Consider the following 22393-nt stretch of genomic DNA (forward strand, 5'->3'; position numbering starts at 1 on the left):
CCTCCCAGAGGTTTCAAAGGGTTCTGGAAGCCCCAGAAAATGGGCACCTGAAGAACGTGTGGAAATTTCAGCCTGAATCCCAACACCGTAGCTAGGCGAAGCAATTCGTAGGATTTTGGTCTCTGTATACAGCACCTTCATGCCTCAAGAGCTGCCATTCTGGATATAATTCAAAGGCAGCCAAGACCTAAGAGTTCTCACGTGTGGCCTTTGGGCAGACCGCGGGGTTGCCGCAGCTCCTGTGAGCAGCAGAGCTGCCTCCGCAGCAGCCCAGGGCTGCTCCCTGCGGTCAAACCATTTCCAGCCCCATCACCGGCAGCGACACCGTCGTCTCCACAGGGCAGCGCGCGGGGCTGGAGGTCCCTGAGCAAGCCTGGGAGCAGCACGGAGCCCACCACTGCAGAAAGACAACAGGTTTGATGTTGTCCGGGCCGCAGCAGCGTTAGCGCAGCACAACATGGCACTGGTGCGCTGTCACCGTCCCCAGCCACAGAGGGAACTCGGGCAGCACCAGCCTTTGGGACCTCTGCGTAGCGCTGCCCTCCGCAGGCTCTCACACTGCCCTCAAACCTTATGGCCCAGGTTTCAAACATCAACCTGGAAGTCCTGCAAAGGTCTCCCCCCTGGCCAGCGGCAGCCCAGCCCAGCGCTGAGGAGCAGGAACAAGGAGGAGACCATCTTCCTCGGACGCACCGTGTACTGACCACCATCAGGGGCAGGAATGATGGGGACAGGCGCTGAACCTAAGCAGCGAGCCCCCGGAGAAGGAGACGGGTTGTCTTCCACGAGCTAGTATGCACAAACCAAAGGCATCACCCCTATACATTCCGATTTTCAGGGGAACAAAGCGTTAATTTCTGCGAACCCAGATAAGAAAACAACTTTGCTACAAACGGAAAAGCAAGGTGACAACTCAAAGCTCTCTGCCTGTAGATGCAGGGCAGAGGAGCCTCCCCTCACCTATGCAGCTGGGCTGGGTCCCGCTCCACGTCCCGTCGGACTGGCAGAACCTCCGGGCGGATCCCACCAGCACGAGTGGGGCCAAGCAGGAGAAGGAGACGGAAGAGCGGTACGTGAAGCCTCTGTCCTCCCTCCGGCCTTGCGCGGGTATCCCCGGATCTCCGCAGAACACGGCTGCAACGGGCAAAGAGACAACTGGATCGTGACGAGCCTCCTCAAGAGCAAACAATGTTAGTAAGTTAAAGATGGGTCTATTAAAGGCTCAAACCTTACCGCTCCCTGCCATCAGACTCTGTGATTGACTAGGGAATTAGTCGTGGTAGAAGGCGTTGCTGGCTACTTTTCCTTGTAACTCTCTCTTTTTGTCAATTGCCGTTAATTAACTTCCACCTTCACTCCCATCTTTTCTGGTTTTTTTCCCCTCCTTTTTTTTTTTTTCTTCCTAACAGCATGCTTAGCTTTAAAATGTATCTCTAATTGCACGATGTCAAATTGCTATACGGTTCCATGTCACACAGAAAGCCCACTAATTATACAAGATCCAGGGAAAGGTGCAAGGAACACAGCGAGGGCTTTGTATGGTTTAATATGAAAATGGCTATTGTGCAGCTGCCAGCCATTCAGCCCAGAAAAGAAACTCAAATCTGCCTTTATCATTATGAGACATTTAACTAATTTTTTTGCATTAGCTATTGTATCAAGCACACAGGTTTCCACTCAGCCAAAGTTCTGCCTTCACAAAACATTCCTAACTTTTGCTGCAACAACACAGCGCCCTTTGCCAAAAGCTTTTTTTCCTACGGTCTTTGGCAGCTTCAAGAGCCCTGACTGCAGCAGACTCAGTCACTGGGGAGACACACGGACAAACGGCCAGTTTTAAAGTTGCCTCGTGGACAGGAACATGCCAGGTCTTCAGTCTTGTCGCAAACGTGACCTCGGTTACAAGAGGTGGCGTGACCAACCGTGTCCCCATGGCCACTGCTGCCTCCCCGTTACAGAGATGGCAAACCAAGACTCCCAACACATTTGGCTGCTGTCGGAGGCAGGGGGCACATCCAGACTTTTGGCTACAGGCACTCTAAGCAGCGTCGTTTTCTCCTGCCATGCAAACTCCCCCCAGCTTCAGTTAATGCAAGACTTCCCTTGGGTTTAGGTGTCTTGCATTGACACGTAGGAACCACGATATTTAACTTTGCACATACTGACAACGGTCAATCCATGGCCTCTATGGTAAGGCAGAGCTGACACGGAAACCAGCCACATGGAGACCAGAGATGCTGGAGAGAGCGAGCACCAACCAGCTGGGTTTCCATCCCAGTTCTCCGCCCAGGTGATGCGTGAACGCCTGGATGCTGCCTACTCACGGAAGCACTGGGGAATCTCGCCGCTCCAGGTGCCGTTGCCCTCGCAGGTCAGCACAGCGGGCAGGGAGAGCTGATACCCCTCCAGGCAGGCGTAGCTCACGCTGGAGCCCCAGCTGAAGTCCGAGCCCACCACCTTCCCGTTGGGGACGGCTTGGGGGGATTTACAGATGATAGCTGAACGAAAAACAAAAGCACACTCAGCTCTCTTGACTTCTCGGCGTAGTTATTTCCATTAACAAGCAAATTCATGTAGGATCAAAGTTACATTCTCCTTGCAAAGAGCACCTCCTGGGACTGCCCGAGCAGGGGCCGTACAAACTTTTCCAGCTGTGTGTGCAGTCATAAACCCCAGGATTTTACTTTGAAGTTTGGAGTTATCGAAATCCCAAATCTCCAAGTCAGATTTCTGAGTCAGTGTTCATTTCCCACCAAAGGTAAGAATCCAGCCTGACTTAGTGCGAAAACTCATCTAAGATTCCCTGAAAGATTCATACATTTTGGACAACCTGGCTGAGTTTCAGATTAGCAGTTGAATCAACAACTAGTCTGTATTTCATCTGCTCTAGGGTATTTTAATATGACATTTTTGCAGTGCTTTGCTTTTCAGCTCAGGGGAGCACCAGGAGAGATGCTAAGCTCATGCAAAGCAGCCTGGCCTCCAGATGAGACTCTGGCCACACTCTGCATTATTCCTGCAACATTAGCTCAGTGGAGAGGATGAAAGAGCAGGGTAGGAATTGCTCTTTACAGCCTCTAAAGGAACTAGAGTATATTTGGAAGTCTTTATGTGGTCTGCATTTATACCAGATTCCTGACAGGTGAGTTTTCCAGATTGCTAAAGAAGTACACAGATGCCGCCTCGAGCCTTATCTACACATGGTGGGCGAGTAAAACACTTGCAGAAGAGATCCAGCCTGTCCTGCAACTGCTCTATTATTTCCCTTTCCTATCTCTGAACGACAGAGGCAATCTCAGAACTGAGAAATAATGAAAGGAGTTGGAAGAAACATTTTTCAGATTCTAGATGATGCCAAAAAGCACGTGCTTGGAAAACACACTATTTCATTCGAGTTTGATCTGAGTATTTTTTGTGAAGAGTAAGTCATTTTGTTCTCTGTGCTTCACTTTCCCTTCTCTGCTACGAGGATAACAGCAATTGCCTCCCGCCCAGGCATATTGTGACGACCGATAGACCTACAGATAGCAAGGTGTTCGTGCTATGGTGATAAAATTGTGTAAGTGCCATAAACTTAGGGGGGACAGATTGAACGATAGGACCAAGAAACTCTCAGGTGGGTTCCAGGCACCGGGTAGTAGTTGCTGCCTGTTACCTCGTCACAAGTTACAAGAAGTTCCTGGCCTGTAAAACTTGTGTCCTCCAGTATTTACGGCAACCAGTCTTACCCTTGCAGGCAGGTTTGGTGCCATTCCAGGTTCGGTCCTTCGTGCAGGTTAGAGAAGATGCCCTGTCTGACTCCATCATATACCCAGGCGTGCACTGGAACACCACCGTTTTATTGTAGGTAAAATCACTGCCCAGTCGAATGCCGTTGGCTGGCACACCGGGGTCACCGCAGTTGATCACTGCCAAAGGAACAGAAAGAAGCATTTCTGGCTGACCATCCCTTGTCTCACACTTCTGGAGCTGCAGTTAACTAGAAACCTGAAGGTCCTGAGCACTTTTCCATGCAGGGTGTCATCCCCTATAATCACGGAGAGGGGAGTGTTTGCAGCACAGAGGATCTGGCGCAGTGCTAGCTACGGAGCAGGCTGGGCTGCAGTACGTGGAGAAAACTTTGCGTCTCCTCAGTGGAGCGCGCAGTGAACTTAATGGCACATTAAGACCTTGCAAGAAGTATTAACGCACATTAAACATTAAAGAGAACCTGGGTCAAATCTGGGCCAGGTGGAAGACAGTTTGCTCATGGCAGCCCCTCCTCTCTTTACCCTAGCTACTGGCTCTTTATGTAAGACCGCGTTTGCCGTCATCCAGGCTCCTGCCGTGGGCACCGCAGGTGGGAGCCGTGGGGAAACCCAACGCGTTCACCGAGGGTTTTGGAGCAGGGATTTTGCCCACGCACGTCCTGGTGCCTGGTGCACACCGTCAGGCAGGAACGCTCACGTTCAGAAGCAACCCTGGAGAACCCTTCCCGGTCGGCTGACATCTACTCATGAAAGTTATTACAGAGCTCCCTTCATCCAACTGGAAAAAAACAACCCCAAAGCAAGAGTTTTCCATTAGGTACTTGCAGGGACTGCAGGCTGAGCGACTGCTGCTGCCACCAGACAGTTTAGCCGAGCTTCTCAGCACGACATGTGTGTGCACGTCCACAGCGAGCATCCAACACGCCCTGACAACCCGTCCCCAGAGCCTGGCAGCATCGCTCATCTCATCTTCCAGGAATCCATCCCAGCGCTCACCTGTACACTCCGGACTGGTCCCAGTCCACGTCCCATTCACGGTGCAGTGCCTGCTCAGCACTCCCGTGGAGTAATAGCCTTCCCGGCACTGATATATAATGGAACTGGAGAAAATCAAGCCGTCGTTAAATATAACCCTCGCATTGCTGGGGGTTCCTGGGTTTCCACAGGATATAACTAGAAAGCAAAATGGCAAAGTTAAAAAAAAAAAACCCACACCAAAACACAAACAACCCACCCAACCCCCCCAAAAAGGCTTTCATCCAGCAATTGACTGTTCTCAATAAAAGTAAGATTAGCTGCAAAGCCCCTGGATCAGCTCAGACAGAACAGGCTATTCCGTGGAAAATCAGCGACATCAACCCAACAGGACGCCAACCATCACTCCCCAGCTCGGAGCAAGGGCTGCTCCGTGCCAGGCAGCACGTCCCACGGCTGCGTGCAGCATCCCTGGCTGGGGACTGAAAAAAAGCCCGTCCCTGCAGCCAGTCGGTCCCCAAAACACCAGCCCCGCTCCTGGGGGGCCCCTGCAATTCACCACCACGGCCAAGCCTGGGAGCCACCTCCTGCTGCCTCCTCCGGCCCCACGGAAGAACTCGTCTTGGGCTCTCAACCTCACATCTGGTCCTAGTGCTTAACTAAGCAGGTGATCCCAGCCTGCAGCCCCTCCGTCTTCCAGGAGTTTGGGAGCCTGGACCCAAACATTCCGCTTTGCCTCCAGCCCCTTCGGGAAGCTGACAACTTCGCAGGCTTCAAAGGAATGAAAGCAGCGCGGAAGCCCGCAGCTCTCCCACCCCAGCACTGCTCGCTGCCCATCCTGCTTTCAGAGGAGGGAGAATATTGTGGGAATACAATTATAGGTTTGTCAGTGCCCAAGTTTTATGTCTAAAGTACCTCAGCACCATGGCAATAAAGGGCATCAGAGTGAATGGTGGTGCACAAAACCCTCTCACGACCAAATAAGCACCTGCAGTAATTGCATCCAGCCCTCATTTACTCTGAAACTACAGGACGTAAAAGAAAATCACATGAATCAAGGAAAGGCTTAAACCGCATGCTCCCAGCTCTTTGACAAGGAAATTCCTGGCTCCCATTCCTCCCCAGCAAAGTGCCCCCATCCCAGCAAGAGCATCCGTCCGTGCCTACAGGAGGTGACCTGTCCCTGCCCTGGGACTGTCCCCAGCACACACCGCCAGCCATTCCCCACGGCGAAATGCAACTTCGGGCCCCAGCAGGAAAGCAACGAGCGCAGGCCACCAACGCGCGGAGAAAAGTCTTCCTCTGCCTTGTTGCTTAGTTTGCTGACAGCCCGTTAACAGATGAGCTTGTTGGAGGCATATCTGTTTGACAGGAGGGAACTAATAACCATTCCGGACTGTGTGCGCAGAAACTCTGCATGGCACCGAAATCATCCGAGGTGCGCTCTCGTTACAGATTTCTCATGCAGCCAACGTCTCTGTGATACACGGTGTCACTTCCAAGAGATGCTGGGATAAAAGTCAGATTCTATCAGCTCGGAAAAAGCCCTAAATTACTGTTTCGCTGTCTGCCCATACATCAGCTGTTCTCTCCCGCCCAGCCTCCTCCACCCATGCATGCGGCCGAACACACACCGATGACCCAAAAATATCACTTCTGTGACTACGAGGAGACTCAGGGAAATGGTTTAATCGTGGCGTGCATCAGCTGTGACCTGTATGGGCTAGATATAAAAGGAGCCATAAATGTACCGATGAAAGGTTTGAGCTTTTAAAACCGTAATTTAAATATAAATAGGAGCTAATCATGCAAGTGAGCAGTAAGCGGGTAAAGAATTCCCTTTGGCTTCAGTGGGAGATGTAAAGTAAGTTAGGCCCCAAAAGAGAACTGGGGTTGGCTCTGGCTTTGGAACAGGGTATAAATCCTAAAGACCCTGGAAGTCCCCTAGCCGTACCCACTCACGTCTCCTTAAGAATCTCAAACCCCAAAGCCTTCAGACGGAGCGAGCTGCCCCCTGGGTACCACCGCTGGCCGAAGCAGCATCGTCTGGAGCGGGGCAAGGGGCGAGTGCCGTTAGCTACCACACGCTTTAATTTCCCCCAGCCTTGCACAGCAAATACCTCCCTGAACCCCGCGAGAGGGGCTCGTTTGGGGGCCTTTCCTTCAGCCGGTGCCAAGAAAAGGCCCATTTCTGCAAGGAGCAGCAAGCCCCGCTCTCCAGAAAGCGCAGCAAGGAAAAGCTGAGGGCTGCTGAGGGTGCACGCCTGACCACGCTCGAGGCGGGGTGTGAGTACAGCATCCTTTGCGCGTTCCCCCTCCTCTGACCTACTCTTTACAACCGACGGTCCTTCTTTTGGGCTCTGCTGCCGTCTGACCGCCCGGCTGAAACACGCTCCTAATGGTGCCTGACACATCAGGCAAAACCTCCTGCTGGAATAAGACACAGCTGAGAGCCTTCGGAGTCCCAAAGCTTTTACTTCAGGGCTGGTAATTTCCATGCTGTTTAATTTAACCGGCAACCCATAACCCACCTAACCATGTGGAGAGAGAAAGAAAAAACCAGGCGAGACCCAAATCCCAGCCCTGCCACCTCCCATGTCCTCAGCAGTCAAATGGGCATGAGACATAACTCAATTTCTTGCCCCAGTGTTATCACTTAAAATAAACACATTTCTGCCTAGTGAAACTACCAGGGAGCAGCCAGAAGCCCATCGCATTTTGGATGCAGTTTTAATTCACATGGAGAAACAAAAAACATTATAAAAATAAATATTCTGTTCAACTTTTAAGCAGAGGAGGAGGAGGGAGGGTACAGCACAGCACAACTGATGAGCCCCCTCCTGCACCACTCCTTGGCGAACACAGACGGGGCATCAGGATGGAGGAAGAAGGAAAAAAGCATCTAAAATTTCATTTACGCTTTAAAAATTTGCTGGAAATTAAAGCTAAATGAGGCCCGAAATCTGCAATTTTTAGAAAGCCAAGGAAGCCACCCTTCCTGGGGACAGCAAAACCAGAGCTACGTAAACCAGACTGAAGCAGGAGTCTCAGAAGGAGACCCCGCAATTCATTTAATTCCAAACCATTCGTACGTTTTATAAAATCAGCTGTGACTTCTTCCTGCCTCCCTAATCCTGGGGCTTTCTTAAAAAAACGTTGTAGTGGGTGAAAGGCATGAGGATGAAGAGCCAGTGAGATTCCAGGTGACCCTCTGCAGAGCCCGGTGCCCCCACGGGCCACCCACCTCCCCTCTGTGGAGCAGAGCCGTCCCCAGCCCGGCGCAGAGACACCCACGGTCAAACATCAGCCCCTGGACTCCAAAGTCACGCAGATGCTTTGTAACTGAACCTATTATGGCAGCTTGCTCTCTCTGAGATGGAGGTAACGGCTCCTCTCCCCTCCTGTTTATGCCGCGGGCTGCGCGCAGTGTGTCCTCCGCGTTGCTCTGCAGCGGGGCCTCACCTCCCGCTGGAGGGACCGAGACCCCCGCGCTCATCCAGCACCTCGTCTGCAGAGCAATTTGCATCAAATTCCCCGGGCAGGCAAGTGCCGGTGACCTGCGAAGCCCCACCAGGCTTGATTTTTGCTCAATTTTGGTGGCTGAGAGCAGTGAACAAGCGGGTGAGTCAGAGGTAATGCAGCGCGGAGGGGCCGAGCGGCCACGCTGGAGCTTCTCCACAGCAGCAGCGATGCCCGTTCCACCGGGCACCGCCTGGGCGCTCAGCCCTCAGCCTCGCTTGCCCGGAATTCAGTCCCTAAATTAATCTCTCCCCTCCCTCCCCTGTTCCAGAAAGTTGAATACACCACTCAAAGTGCCGTCAGAAGAACACCTTGTAGCGCTTGCAACGCGCCGTGAATACAAATGACAGAGACACAGGGCTCATCACTGTAAATTACTTTCCTATATTGGCCAGTCAGCACTTAACGTTAAACGACTACATTATAGGGATAATGTTATTATTATTCATAAAGTAAGAAAAAAAATCTGCCAGGGATCCGTATTTTGGTGCCTCTGGAACCTGATGGGTTATTTATCCTGAGATTAATGAACAGAGCCTTTCCAGCCAAAGAAAAAATAGAGAATGAAAAAAAGCCCCGAGACCTGAGTGTATTAATAACATGATTCAGTGTCTTTTCAATCAAGAGCTCCATCAATTTGGAATAAATTTCCAATTCATTTACAAACTCTGAGCTTTTTGGCTTTCAAATCAGCTGGAGAGAAGCACTTGCCCAGGTCTCCTTGCATTTGGTATCCTGCCTTGCTTTGGCTTTTGTTCCTTCCCCAATTGATTTTTAAACACTTTTATAAAACAGTAACAGTGAGCAGCACAGCTCAGAGAATCCGGCTGTGGGTTTATTAGATTGGATTATAGGGTCTTACTCCATTCCTTCAAATGGAAAAATAAGGGGTTTGGGGTTTTCAAATACGAAAATATGCTTACTGGATTATAATCAGCATTTTGCGTTTCTGCTTAATGTAAATGACTCTTGCCTGTGCCAGTTCCAGCTTTGACGGAGGTTTGAAGCTATCGACATTTCTCATTCTGCTGAATTTCCTCAACAAAGCAACCATGAATTAGTCAGTGGTACCGGACCCGCAGATCTTACACAAACGGGGCATCGGATCACGTGCTTGGGTGCGATGCCCGAGGGAGATTCACCCCCGGGACTCCCGCAGCGAGCCTGCGAGCGACACTCTTGGGGCATGACTGAAGGCAGGACCCGCTCCCCAAGGCTCTTCCTACTCCGTACCTCCGTCTGGACGTTGGCGTGAGTCTGAACAACCTGCAGCCCTTTATACCCCCACCCCGGTGCACCCAGCACAGCCGAGCAGAGCTGGGCACGCAAAAAGGCGCTACTCGCCCTCTAGCCCTGGAACGCCCTGCCATGAGATGTGACCTGCAGGTGTTTGGGAAGGGGAGAAGGCTCCTTGACATCCAGTATTTGGAGGAAATACTGAACAAGAGCAGCGTTTCTCGCAGCACCGGACTGTCCCTGGCAACTAAAGCAGAGGGGATGGGCTGGCTGGGCGGCCGTCCCTGCTGCGGTCGTTCTGGGGACACCCACGGCAGGCTCGGCGTGATGCGGGAGAGGATGCAGGGTGGGAAAAGTACCTTCACACTCCGGCTGTGTGCCGCTCCAGGAGCCGTTGGCTTGGCAGGTCCTCTCAGATGAACCCCGGAGCAGGTAACCGGGCTCGCAGCTGAACCGGACCACGCTGCCTACATCGAAGTCATCTCCCAGGCCAATGCCATGAGAGGGGATCCCCGGGTCACCACACACGCCCTGGCTGCCTCCTGTTAAGAAGAGAGCACAGTATCAGCAGAGAGAGCAAGCCGTGGGGTTTGGCCCTCCTTCCCTCTCGACTGCAGGCGTTCAGAGGGCCAGCGTGCAGATTTGAAGCGCACGGATGACTCGGTTCAACGCTGAGTGGCTCTCAGCAGAGCGGGAAAATTCCAGATGAAACGTCCCCTGACTCCGGGACCCCACTGGTTTTAAGCTGGTTGCAAAATAAGGCCCATAAGTCCCGAATCTCAAGATGGAGCCCTCAGCAGCTGCAGCTGCTTTCCGCGGCAGCTGCTCCAGCAGACAGCAGCGCGGTTGCCAGCATCAGTCATGTGGATGGTTTCCCTCCAAGCAGAAATTACAACATGCTCCAAGCCACCTCAGCACGCCCTATTGTATTTGCAGAACAAGAAGCTGTTGGGTTTGGAGGGATCCAGCTGAGAAACATCCGCTCGTACAAGTTGCGAACACTTGGAGCTGCCGGCTGTAAGTCCGGGGGACGGGAGGGAAGGGAGCAGCTGGAGCCGATGCCTCGCAGGGGTTCTCTGGAGCAGGCTGGAGAAATGCCCACCTCCTTCCTGCCCGACACCGGCTCACACCGTGTTTGCCTGTTCTTGGCTTTCTCCGCTAATGATCTGTGTAAACACATCCAGCCCCAAGCCAGGAAAGACCATTTCACTCCTGCAGCTAGCAATGAAATTCCTGGGCCTTCCGCGCTTTGCTGCAGGTACAGCCTTTGCAGGGCTACACGTAATATAAAACATAACGAGCACATTCATCATCTGGGGAACGTACTTCCTTGTAAAGAGAAGGGGGAGAACGCTCCAGGTTCAGCGTTTTCTTTCACATAATGACTTACATCAAAGTCTTTTGTTTCATCTTGCGAAAAAGCGTTGTCACACCGTAGGGATCTTCTGCACACCGTGGCGAGCCTTTGGCAGGAGATGATCTGAGCTGTGACCTGCCCCTGGGAAAGGGGCCTTGGAGAACCGCCCCTGGGCAAGAGCCAGAGAAGACATGGAGCTCTGCTGGTTCCTGCCCCAGATCCCAGCGTACTCCCACATACTGGGGAGGCACTGGGGCAACGAGGCTCTGGGCTGGATCTTTGTGCTCAGAGGAATGTGATTAAAGGCTTCGCTCTTCAATGCTTGCACAACTACCCCACCCGAGTCTGGTGTAAAAGAGGAGCCTTTCCCCAAGCCCTCATGTGGAAATCGCGGTTCTGAGGTACTGGGCATTCACCTGGCCCCAAATCAGAGCGGGTCTGTCAAATGCCATCAGCCCTAAAGCTGCCTCCATGAAGTCACTCAGAAAAACCACACGCACCAGATGTCAGCAGGAGCCAGTGAGAGTAACACTGAACGTTTCCAAAAATCCACCCTCAAGGATGACAGGAGAGACAGTGAAAACCACATGGGGAAAAGGCACGAATTAGAGCAGAAAACCCTTCCGAGCCGCTACAGATCAAGAACTCTGCAGATACGGCTTCTGAGTAAGAGGATGACTCTGCCTGATTTCTTTTTCCTTTCTGAAGCAGAGGTTAAACTTGGTCAAGTGGAGCTGCTAAATCTAAGTGGCATAATTAAAAATTAACACTTGTCCCAAATGCTTTGCTCCAACTAAGTTCTTATTTTGTCTGCCTCCATGCTCTCCAAGGAACAAGCGACGCGATGGCGTCGGGAGGGCTTTGCCCAGCATCCCGCCAGCTATTCACCACCCTTCCCTCCACTGGAGCCATCAGCTGAGATCCCAGCACCCCGACTTCAGGAAGGTTTGGCAAGCACATCTCATGGCATCCCTCAGGATTTTAACCCAAGCCCATCTCACTGGGGACTTTTTTGCTTATCGGGATGTTTTCAGTGCAAGACCTTTCCCACTCTGGCACGGGAGTGGGGATGGACTTCTGTTGCCAAACTGCTCTCGGTGGAGACGCTGATGATGTGGAAACCCATTGCACCAGCTTCCACTTGCCTTGTGCAGACCCGGGACTGCTGTGCTGCCGTAACAGCAGATGTCAGGCCCTGGAAAGGGGCCATGTGGGCTTCTTTATTGGAATGCATGAGAAACGTGGGGTCAGATGCTGTGGAGAGGATGCAAGGACCTGATTTTGCCTAAGACACGTTCATCCCGTACAGACTCCGCATGGAGAACACTGTAAAGCAGCAGGCTGCAGCACACCTCCTACCACAAACATTTGCTGCAGTGATTTATTTCTCGTCTTGCAAGCTGAGCGCTTTGCTCTCTGCCAGCGCTTCTCATCCAAGTTGCAGGAGACTGGAGAGCCGCGAGGGCAGTGATTTTCAGAGCCTTCCACAACCTCCCTCTGTAGCACGTGCATTTCTCCAGCTCAGCAAAGCACATCGGGCTGCCCCCTCGCAGGGTAAAAAAGGGGTAGTGGAGGACGGCACTGCCCCATCCCCTCCTTCCCGAAGCCCCCCTCACCTGAGCAGTGGGGCAGGGACCCGCTCCAGCGCCCGTCCAGCTGGCACATGCGAGTGGAGTTGCCGATCAGAGTCCGCTTCCCCAGGCAGCTGTACCGGACCACGGAGCCGACGGTGTACTTGTCCCCCGAGATGTGTGCGTGGGGCGGGGAGCCGGGGTGGCCACAAGAGACCACTGTAAGAGACAGATGCAACGGCTTCAGCCACGAGGGAGCTGCCCCTGACGCTCGTTCACCGGCAGACGCAGCAGGTACACAGCAGAGTACGGTGTGTTTGAGGTCGCTGCGTGGGACCTCGTCAGCTTAAACCTACTTGTCTGCCCCAGAGGCCACCAAATGCCCGGTGGCTCATGCCACGGTGCAGGTGTGGCACAGCAGGCCTTCCCGCACTCTCCTTCCAGGGAACGTGAGCTGGTTCTATAAGAACTGCCAGGGGTTTGTGCACAAACGCCTTGTCCTGACACTGACAGGCATTTTGCAGGTTGCTTGGCAAACTCCTCCCTTCTTCAACATGAATATTTCCAGGCAGAGCCTCACCCCCCCCCCCCCCCCCACCTCCCGTGGCGCCAGGTCCTGCGACACCGAGCTGCAATCGATGCCGTGTCACACCTGAGCAAATCACCCCGGCAGATTCTGAGCACTGCTCACTCGACCATTGCCAGTAAAAAACCACCGCTAACAATAATTAATAGGTTTACTTTAGCTTAGGAATCAGAGTGGGGACAGGGAGGCTGCTGACAAATACCCTGACAGATCCAGGGGCTATCAGACAGCTCCGGATGAGGATGCCCAGCGTAAAGACCACGCACCGCTCGCTTTCTGAAGGAAAGCGTCCGTAACTGATATCTTCTCTCCCTCCGCTCGAGTCTAAAAATACCAATGCTGGCATTAGGTGGAAAACATGATGTACGTTTCAATAAAAAGGACAGCACGCGTATGTCTGGGCACGTGGGCGTTGAAATATACTGGTGCAGAGCTGTGACTAAAACCAAGGACGCTTTGCAAGGAAATGGGTTTGATAGCTAATCCTTGAACTCACACTGTAACTAACAATTTAATAACAGATACTCCAGCAGACTCAGCTAAGCTCAAAACCTGTGGCGGTATCGAGGTTTTTAAAGGATTTATGTACACCGTGTGAAGACTGTTTCTTCTGATGCACTAGGCTCTGCTCCTCAGTACTTCACTTATCGGAGTCACTCTCCCACCCCTGAAAGGGGATCAGCTCGGTTTCACCCTCTCCTCAGAAACAGGCATGAGACAACCCAAGCCTGTCTGGCATCAACCTTCTTAATTTATGGTTTAGAAAACACCTAGGGACTTTAGGTACCCAGTTATAAACACTTTAAAGGGGTATGGGTTTCAGCACTGAGCACACCTTAAGTTCCACACGCAGAAAACTAAGGCATGCAAAAATCTCTGCCTTTTTTCCTTTGAACTATGAAGGCCATGAATCCAGATAACCAGTCGTAAAACCGACCTGAGTTTCCAAAGTTTTGAGAATGCCCACAAATCCTCCAAGCCAAGGGATGCCCAACACTTTAAAGAAGGAGATCCCTTTTACTTAGCTGTAAAGCTGTGGACCAGGAGCCTGAGATATTAGGCTCCCGGGTTTTAAAAGATAACTACCCTCCGGAGCCCCTGTGGCCGCAGTAACACGCAGTTGTCACTTGTCAATTCCCCATGGCCTGTGCAGGGTGCTGCAAAGGCGAGAAGGTGGCATGCTGCTAACAAAAGGAAAGGAAAATGTGCCGAAAACTACTTTTCATGACTAGGTGTCAAAGGATAATACAAAAAAAAGAAGAAACAATCATGGCTTTGGAACAGCTCAGCCGATTTGAACTTAAGGAGCTCCATTTCTGACTGCTTTGGCGACTCATTAGGCCAGGTGACAGGAGATGACAGCTGCCAAAAGGACACACCGCCTGTGCTGGGGTTGGCCTGCCCCTGCCTCTGCCCCCAGCCCAGCGGGCAGCCCTGCGTCAGCTCCAAATACACCTGGATCTTGGTTTCCCCAGTGTCGGACAGGGACCCCACCGCTGACACCCTTCGTACAACGCACGGACGGCGATCTCCTGGACTAGGTACTGCTGGACTGCTACACTGCTGGACCCACTCCTTCAGCCAAACCATCACCCGGAACCCCCCAATTCCCTCCGCAAACTGCAGTGGCAGAAAGGGCCAGAATACTCTAAGAAAGGGGGAAAAACTTAAGAGTAAGGGCCAGGAAGCAAATCCTCTTTAGCACCTGCGTTGAGCAGAATAAAGGCTGCATTTATTTCACCGCCGCACTGTTGCTTCCCCCGCCCAGAGCCGCGGGGACGAGTGGGTGTATGAAAACTCAGCCACGCCTGAGCGGTGCTAAATGTGCTCTGTCCTCACTCAGGCTAATTGCACGCTCCTTCCTCAGAAGATCTGGATTGCAGAAGTTCTGCCGCCCTCCTCCACCTGCAATACTTCTGCTGGAGCTGCACGGAACCAGTAAACTCAGCGGGAGCTGCCCTCCCCTGCAGAGGGAAACCCTCCCTGTCTTACAGGATTTCTCTCCTCAGACCACTTATTTTCCACCTGTGGGCAGGATCCAGAGGCCAGTGAAGCTGATGGAATGATTCCCATGGATTACAAAGGGCTTTGGATCCAGAGTTTTTACATGACCATTCAGCTGAGAACTACATGGGATGGAAACCTGGGGTGGATGGGTATTATATTCTGAAGAACTTACAAAGACACTGTGGGAGGGCACGGTCCCAAGTGCCATCCCCCTGACAGGTAAGGACATGTGTACCCAATAAGTAATATCCATGGCTGCACTGATATGAGACAGTTGTTCCAAAGCTGAATCTGTGAGGACCACTTGGCTGCACTTGACGGATGCTGTTTTCCAGGTGCCCGGGGTCAGTACAGTTTACGACTGCAAACAAACAACAAAAACAAATACAAAACAAAGAGTGTAACGAAGAACACAGGATTCTCCAAAGATGAGCAGAAAAAGGGGAAAAAATAGCAAATCACACATTCCACAATTTAAGGGGTTTTTGATTTCTTTTTTAAAGACTCTTTGGGGCAGAAAGAGGAAAAAAATCCTTATGAAAAGGAAAAATAGAGAGAGCAGAGGTGATCCCGCAGGCTGTCGCGCTGCCACGCGAGGCTGGGCAGCAGAATCTCGCTCTCTGGCCCCAAAACGGCACTTACATTGGCCAGTTGAGAAGAACCGATGTCTTGAGCCACACAGCAACAGTATGGACAGAGATAGTGGACTAAGGGAGTACAGAGGGAGGGAGTGTGGGGCGGGGGGGGAATCTGATAAGTGAACTCAAGCGCTAATGCCCATGGAAGCAGGGCAGCCCAGAAGAAAGGGCTCTGCACAAAGACTGCAGCATTTGCTTCGAGTAAACTGGCCAGGGCTACCAGGACAACCTCTACTAAGGGTCTGGACTGACATTTTCTTGTGTCCTCCCCACCTACAACACACACTTCAATGCCTTGGAGGATTCAGGGCTGGGCAGGGACCACTAACAGCTTCGAGTGAAGCCAAAGGGAAAATCAGGTTTGTTGCATGAGATTTACCCAGCCCTTGGCCTTCAAACGTCGCTTGTACCTTCCTGAGGAACCGCTCAGAGATTTGGTTTACATGAATTTAATCCAGCCTCAAGCTGGATTTTAGGAACCCGCAGTACCCAAGGAGGAAGATGCAGCCAAGTCTGCTTTGCCCGGAGGGGGCGGAGGCGGGGGACTCACCGCGGCAGGCGGGCAGGGTGCTGCTCCACTGGCCGTTGGCCAAGCACTGGGACTGCGATGCTCCTTCCAGGCGGTACCCAGTGTTGCACACAAACTTGGCCACGTCGTTCAGATTGAACTGACTCCCTTGGGTCAAGCCATTGGCAGGGTTGCCAGGGTGGCCGCAAGTGATGGCTGCAATTAGAAATCAGAGGGGTTACTTTTTTTGCCTGGGAGAGAGGGGATTATCCATTGGAAGAAGTTCCCAAGGAAGGAGACTATAAAAAAAAACCCAAATCAACCCTCAAACCAGCCCTAACTTCAAAGATTTGTGGCCAGCTCTGTTGAAATACTCAATCAAATTGAGAGCATGGTACCTTTGTTCATTTTACTGGCATAAGAAATTCTCTGAACCGCTCTCCAAGCAGCTGAGTGCCAGCATCCTCCTGACTTATACCATAAATCCCTAGAGCTCCTCTTCAAAAATCCCATCTACTGCTATTAATCTATTGCCTTACATTACCCTGGGCATCACGCGCTCAGTCATGAAACCTGATGTTTCCCTCCCTCTCCCAGGTGCAAGTCAGACGTACGCTCGCTGCAGTATAAAGTAACACCTGCAGGGATAGTTAAAAGAGAGGAAACATATGAGAAAAATCAGGTTTCTAGCATATGGCCTAGAAAGCTTAAATCTTCCTGCTTTAAGTTGGGAAAAACTTCAGGGGGAAACCTTTCTTTCTAAATCCCTGAAATGAGGGGTTTTGTGTAGTTCTTGTTCCTGTGGCTGCTGTTAGCTCAGGCCAGCGGCGAGGCGAAGGGCTGAAGGGTCGCAGCCTGAGGCGAAGGCTGGAGCAGCAGTGAGCACACACAACCCTCAGATTCAAAGTGCTTTTTCCCGTGCCGCTCCGCTGGCGCCGGGGCAGGGGGGGTGACGCGGGGAGGACGCAGCCCCTGCTGCGAGGGAAGCCTGCAGACCTTTGCTTTGAGAACAGCAGCGAGTTCCGCTGCGCGAAAGAAACGTCAGGATCCGCCATACAGCGACTTCTGGCTGCCTAAGGAACGTGACATCTTCCGACAGCTGAGGACAAAGCAATATTGATCATCGTCACGCTGAAACAGGGTAATGGTCCACCAGTGGAAGTCCAGCGGTTTAGCTGTACAGCCGCCAAAGCCAGAAGCTAAAGGGGAAGATGAAATTCCCACAGAAGATCCATAACGGGTTTGACTGCCAGGGCTGGACTCTACCACAGGGACGGGAGTTCATTCCTTATGCAAGCTGGTGACAGGTACAGGTCTAAAACGTATGAAGCCAGAGAGCCTTCCAGTGCTGCAGGAAGCAGATGTCGGGCTCTCTGAGGTACTTCTGGATATGATTATCCATGTTTTGAAACAGGTGATGGATTCTGTCCCAGAAAAAAAAAGGCTGCCCACAGTTGGCATGGATCAAAGACCCGTTCACACAGAGGAAGCACCTGCTGCAGGTTTAAAGAGAGAATATCAGGACAATAGGAAATTATAATGTGCTAACGCACACGGTGCCCTGAGCTGCTTCAGGAGCAATAAAGCCTCAATGCATCTATTTTCAGCGCCCAACTGTGCTCTGCTTTAACGACATTAAATTTATGTTATCCCTAAGGCCTAACGCAGTGCAATAACTTCAAGGCCAATTTCTGCACGTGAGACGCCTCTACAGGTCTCTGCACAAAAGCCTGGTGGGCTTCCAGGCGCCCGAGCCCGAAGCCGGCACAAAGGGCACGGCACAGGAACCGGCGCTGTACTGGCTCCGCGGGCAGACGCGTACAGATGAGCAACGCTCAGCTGCTTTGTTCTAGCGGGTTTGGTCCCTCCCAAAAGAAACGAGATGAGCCACAAAAACGGATGTTTAGAAGAAAACCCTGCGTTTCCATTAATCTGCCTGACAGCAAGAGGACGTCTATCAATATGATTTCCTGATCCACGGTTAGTACGTACACACTCGGCAGGTAACAGTGAATCAAAACTTTCTCCTCAGGTATGAAGGTAATTCAAACCTACCTACAGACCCACGGACAGCCTTTCCAATAATTCCTTTCCTAGAAAGCTCATGCAGAATCCCAGACATCCTCTGAATTTTGGAGTCTCTGCTAACCTCGACAGCTTAAGTCTGTTTCTTATTTTCAGGCTGGAATCTGCATATTCTTTGATTTATAGGTCATTCTTTACTTCCTACCTTGCCGTTATTATTGTGCCTCAGCACAGAAAGCTCTAAACCAGACAGGAGGGACTGGAAGCAAACAACTGGAGAATCACGATATGAAACACACTGTCCATTGACAAGAAGATGCTTAAACTTATTAACACCTTAGAGCTCTACAGACTTACTTAATTAGCTTATTTACTGGAAAGATAAATGCGCAGGTTGCACAAGGTGATTGTGAAGGTGGATCAGAGGAGAAGGACTGTCTGGGTCAGTCTCAAAGATGGTGACAACTGTGGTGTGTTGGCAGGGCTATGTCTGCCTTTGAGCTCCCCGCACCCCCATGAAGGCCGGTCTCCTCAGAAACCGCACCTCGACTGCGCTCATCCGTTAGAAATCCATAGAATCATCCATTGGTTAGAGTTGGAAGGGACCTTAAAGACCACCTAGTTCCAACTCCCCTGCCATGGGCAGAGACACCTTCTGCTAAACCAGGTTGCTCAAAACTCAGCATATGAAAAGCACCACAGAAAAGTGGAATTTAACGAAGCAGAGGGAAGAAGCGAAGCAGCCAAAATTGCGGCGCTGCCGCTCCTGCCAGACCTCAGCTCTCTCCCGCGTGAACCCCGGGGACGCTCGTGCACCACACGCACCCTGTGGGTGTGACGCCACCGTACGCGGCCCAGGTGTGCGAACGGAACAAGGGTCTTTACACGTGCTCCTGTCCTCTGGCCGTCACCAGGGCTAACGGAATCCGACCACATACTTACGCACACAGACAGGCGTCTTCCCAGACCAGCGGTGATCCTGCTGGCAGATCCGCACGGACATCCCGATGAGGCGGAACCCGGGGTTGCACTGGTACACCACGCTGCCGCGGTAGTTGTAGTTCTCCCCGTTGATCTGCCCGTTGACGATGGGGCTGGGAACGCCGCAGTGCCCCGCTGCAGGAGGGGGACAAGGGGAATCACCCAGAGCTCGCGCCTGCCCCTCCTGAGGGCACCGCACGCCACCCCCACTCCCTGGTGGGCCTGACTTCGGGTCTCGGCGGCCATAAATAAAACCAGAGCAGCAGTAGAAACAACTTATCTATGTTAAAGCTCTCCTCTCCAGTCTCAAAAACACCTCACACATCCACTGAGCAGTCAGGAATCAAAGCCTGCTTCCTTTTTATATCTACTTAAACCCCTACCGCTTCAGTCGCACCGAGTCCTCGCTCGGGTTCCCTCTTGAATCAGTAGCTAAAATTCCGTTTCCCTCCTGAAACGCAATCAGGAGTCCTTCCCTGCCACATCGCGGGTGCTCCACACCTACCCAGACACCTGACTTCTGCTCCGCTCCAGAGGCCGTTGGCCATGCACTCCCGCACGCGGGACCCCACCAGGGTGTAGCCAGTGTTGCAGGAGAAGATGGCGGTGGCCCCGTAGCTGGTCAGCGTGCCGATCTTGTTCCCGTTCGGCGGAGTCGGCAGGTCCCCGCACGAGATAACTGCAAGAGATCCCCAAGGACAGTATGCGAGAACAGGCAGGGAGATGCCTTTTTTAAAGAAATACGCTCCGTGAGGCTTACCGCCACAAGCTGTTCTTGGAGTCAGAAATGAGGAGGAAAGATTATTAAATGGCCAATAACAACAATTCAGAGCTGTGTTACATGAGGTGACAAATACAAGTGCTATTAATATTTGTGCTTCAGGACACGAGGGAAATACTAAAGATAAGACTGGCTAGGAAGAAACTACAGAAGTTTTTCACACTTCCTGTGATTTCCTGGTTTTAACGCAGGAATATTTCTATTATTAACGCATTGCTAGGTACAGCTGGCAAGCCTGACTTCCAGAAAAGCCACAAAATGGCCCCAAATTTCCAACTAGAAAGTGACACCCAGCTGCTTCCGACACCGTGACTTGCAGGACAGAGCTGAGGTGGGGTCAGAGCCACGGAGGACACCCAGCCGAGAGCCCTTCGCAGGGCACCGCGGGAGCCCGGCCAGGAGCCCCCGCAAACGCAGCTCCCAGCCACAAGCTCCAGCGCTTTATTCTATCTACCGTAAAGATCCGCAAAGCCGCCGGAGCTTTCGCACTCAGCAAGAAAGCAAGAGCCTCACGCTGGGTGCTGCTGACCTTAGTGCATTGCCAAGATCCTGTCATTTGAATTTAGGTGGCAATAACGCCGAAGAAATAAAACGAGGTCAGGCTCACGCTCCCAGATCTGGCTGAAGAACTAGCAGGGGTAAAACTACATCTGTCACCGAAGTCGGCAGGTGCATCTCTAGAAACAAAGGGAGGCAGGAGGGAAGTGAAAGCTGCCATTCTGTAGGACAAATTTTTCTGGCTCTATCTGCACTTAGAGAGAAAAAAACCTCCACCTTTGACAAAAGAAAAGATCCGAAGCACAGCAATCATGTCAGAATGACTGAGCGAGCTGCTGCTTTGCCAAGAGCGTTTTTTGATTTACAGGTGACACCGTTACCCTCGTAAACGTGGCGTTTGCATAAAATTGGAAGAGGTTAGGTTTTAAATCAGAATTTTTTATTTTCTTTCTTAAAAGCAAACTTCAGAGCTTCTGGCCCCGGTGACAGCCGAGCTGCTGGGACCCGACAGCAACAGATGAGCTCACGTGCTCCAGCTCCTGCAGAACTGTTTAGATTAAACCCAGAATCGGAGCAGGAGATGACCTCTCCCCGCACCCAAACTCTCTTGTATCAGAGCCGTTTGCCCCAGCCCCGCTCCCGACCTCCGCTGCTCTTACTTTTACAGGTGGGCATCGGTTCGCCGATGCTCCATGTCCCGTTGGCTTGGCACCTGATGACCCGCTGGCCAGTGTAGTAGTACCCGGGGTCGCAGATGAGCATGAGCTGGGCGTTGTAGTGGTACTGGATCTCGTAGGTCAGCCGCCACCGACCGTGCTCAACCGCAATGCTGTTGATATCGGGACAGGTGACAGCTAAAAACCAGACGTGGTGAGTTGGGGAAAAGAAACGAGACAGAGAGACGTTAATAGGTGTTTAACTCCACTTCAGGGCGTTTCAGCAAGTGTGCAGTCTCTGTAACGAGGGGCCAGCGCTAGCACCTCTGTTTTACAGGCGGGAAAGTGAGACACCGTGGGAGGGGACACCGGACCCAGGTTATGCAGGATTAGAAACCCGGTGTCCCAAATACCGCACCTGTGAGGGAGAGCTGGCCATGCTAGAGCTGGAAGACATCACCCAAGGGACTTCCAAAATCCCCCGTGGGCTGGAAACACTCACCCAGGCACTGCGGGGGCTGGTTGCCGTTACTCCACTGCCCAGCCTGCAGGCACTCGGCGCTGGGCTCCTCCCCGGGCGGCAGCTGGAAGCCCTGGTTGCAGTGGTACACGGCTTTGGTTCCCACCGTGTACTCCTTGCCAAAGACAACGCCGTTCTTCGGGGCTCTGGGAACTCCGCAGGAGAGAGCTGGGAAGGAGGAGGGGGGCAAAAAAACACATCAGAGAAATAAGTCAGCTTACAATTTTATCACGGCTTTGCGGTAAGTGAGCTGAAAGCCCAGATCCCAAGCCCTCCTATTTGCTAAAAGCTCCAGCACCCTGTTGAACCCCAGGAGCTGCAGTGAACGCCCGCTTTCAGAGAGGATCAGATTTTCAACTCCTGTCTATCAGCGGTAACAGCAAAGCCAATGCTGAATACCAATTTCTACTGGAAGAGACTCTGGCTCGTACTTCCTACAATATCTGTAACACAAAATGCAAAGTTTTCACACAGAGACAAAGGATTAGGTAGCAATAACGTTTTGTATTTACATCCCACAGCAGCAACAACCTGAAACCCCTTTCCAGCAGCACTTCTGGATTGCATAAGGCAGCAAATTGTGTAATTACGTTGTGGAAGAAGGAAGGCTAAATTTAGCATTACAGCTGAGGAGGTAAGAGGGGGAAATCAGGGGAAAAACTGATAAGCAGGCACAATGCCAAGTAGCTGCTCAAGATGGCAGCTCCTCGGAGAAGATGCTCTGCACCATTCCCGCCGAGATCCTCCCTTCTGCTGCCAAACAGGGCAGAAAGGGGACAGGCAGGT

The 22393-nt window shown here is 52.1% G+C and overlaps 1 protein-coding gene across 3 annotated transcripts in view; it reads right to left on the minus strand.

Moving 5' to 3' along the window:
* CSMD2 (CUB and Sushi multiple domains 2) overlaps nucleotides 1–22393 on the minus strand; it is a 297274-nt gene that overhangs the window by 13284 nt on the left and 261597 nt on the right. For all 3 annotated transcript variants that reach the window (XM_063355710.1, XM_063355709.1, XM_063355711.1), the window contains 12 exons: nucleotides 21590–21775; nucleotides 21091–21285; nucleotides 19658–19831; nucleotides 19114–19287; nucleotides 16189–16362; nucleotides 15173–15361; nucleotides 12453–12626; nucleotides 9839–10021; nucleotides 4746–4922; nucleotides 3729–3908; nucleotides 2325–2498; nucleotides 961–1134 (listed from right to left, as the gene is read on the minus strand). In XM_063355710.1, coding sequence (XP_063211780.1) covers nucleotides 961–1134; nucleotides 2325–2498; nucleotides 3729–3908; nucleotides 4746–4922; nucleotides 9839–10021; nucleotides 12453–12626; nucleotides 15173–15361; nucleotides 16189–16362; nucleotides 19114–19287; nucleotides 19658–19831; nucleotides 21091–21285; nucleotides 21590–21775 — 2154 coding nt within the window. The remainder of the gene's footprint in view (nucleotides 1–960; nucleotides 1135–2324; nucleotides 2499–3728; nucleotides 3909–4745; nucleotides 4923–9838; nucleotides 10022–12452; nucleotides 12627–15172; nucleotides 15362–16188; nucleotides 16363–19113; nucleotides 19288–19657; nucleotides 19832–21090; nucleotides 21286–21589; nucleotides 21776–22393) is intronic.

The sequence above is a fragment of the Chroicocephalus ridibundus genome, chromosome 19 (genome assembly GCF_963924245.1).
Source record: "Chroicocephalus ridibundus chromosome 19, bChrRid1.1, whole genome shotgun sequence".
Taxonomy (NCBI): Eukaryota; Metazoa; Chordata; class Aves; order Charadriiformes; family Laridae; genus Chroicocephalus; species Chroicocephalus ridibundus.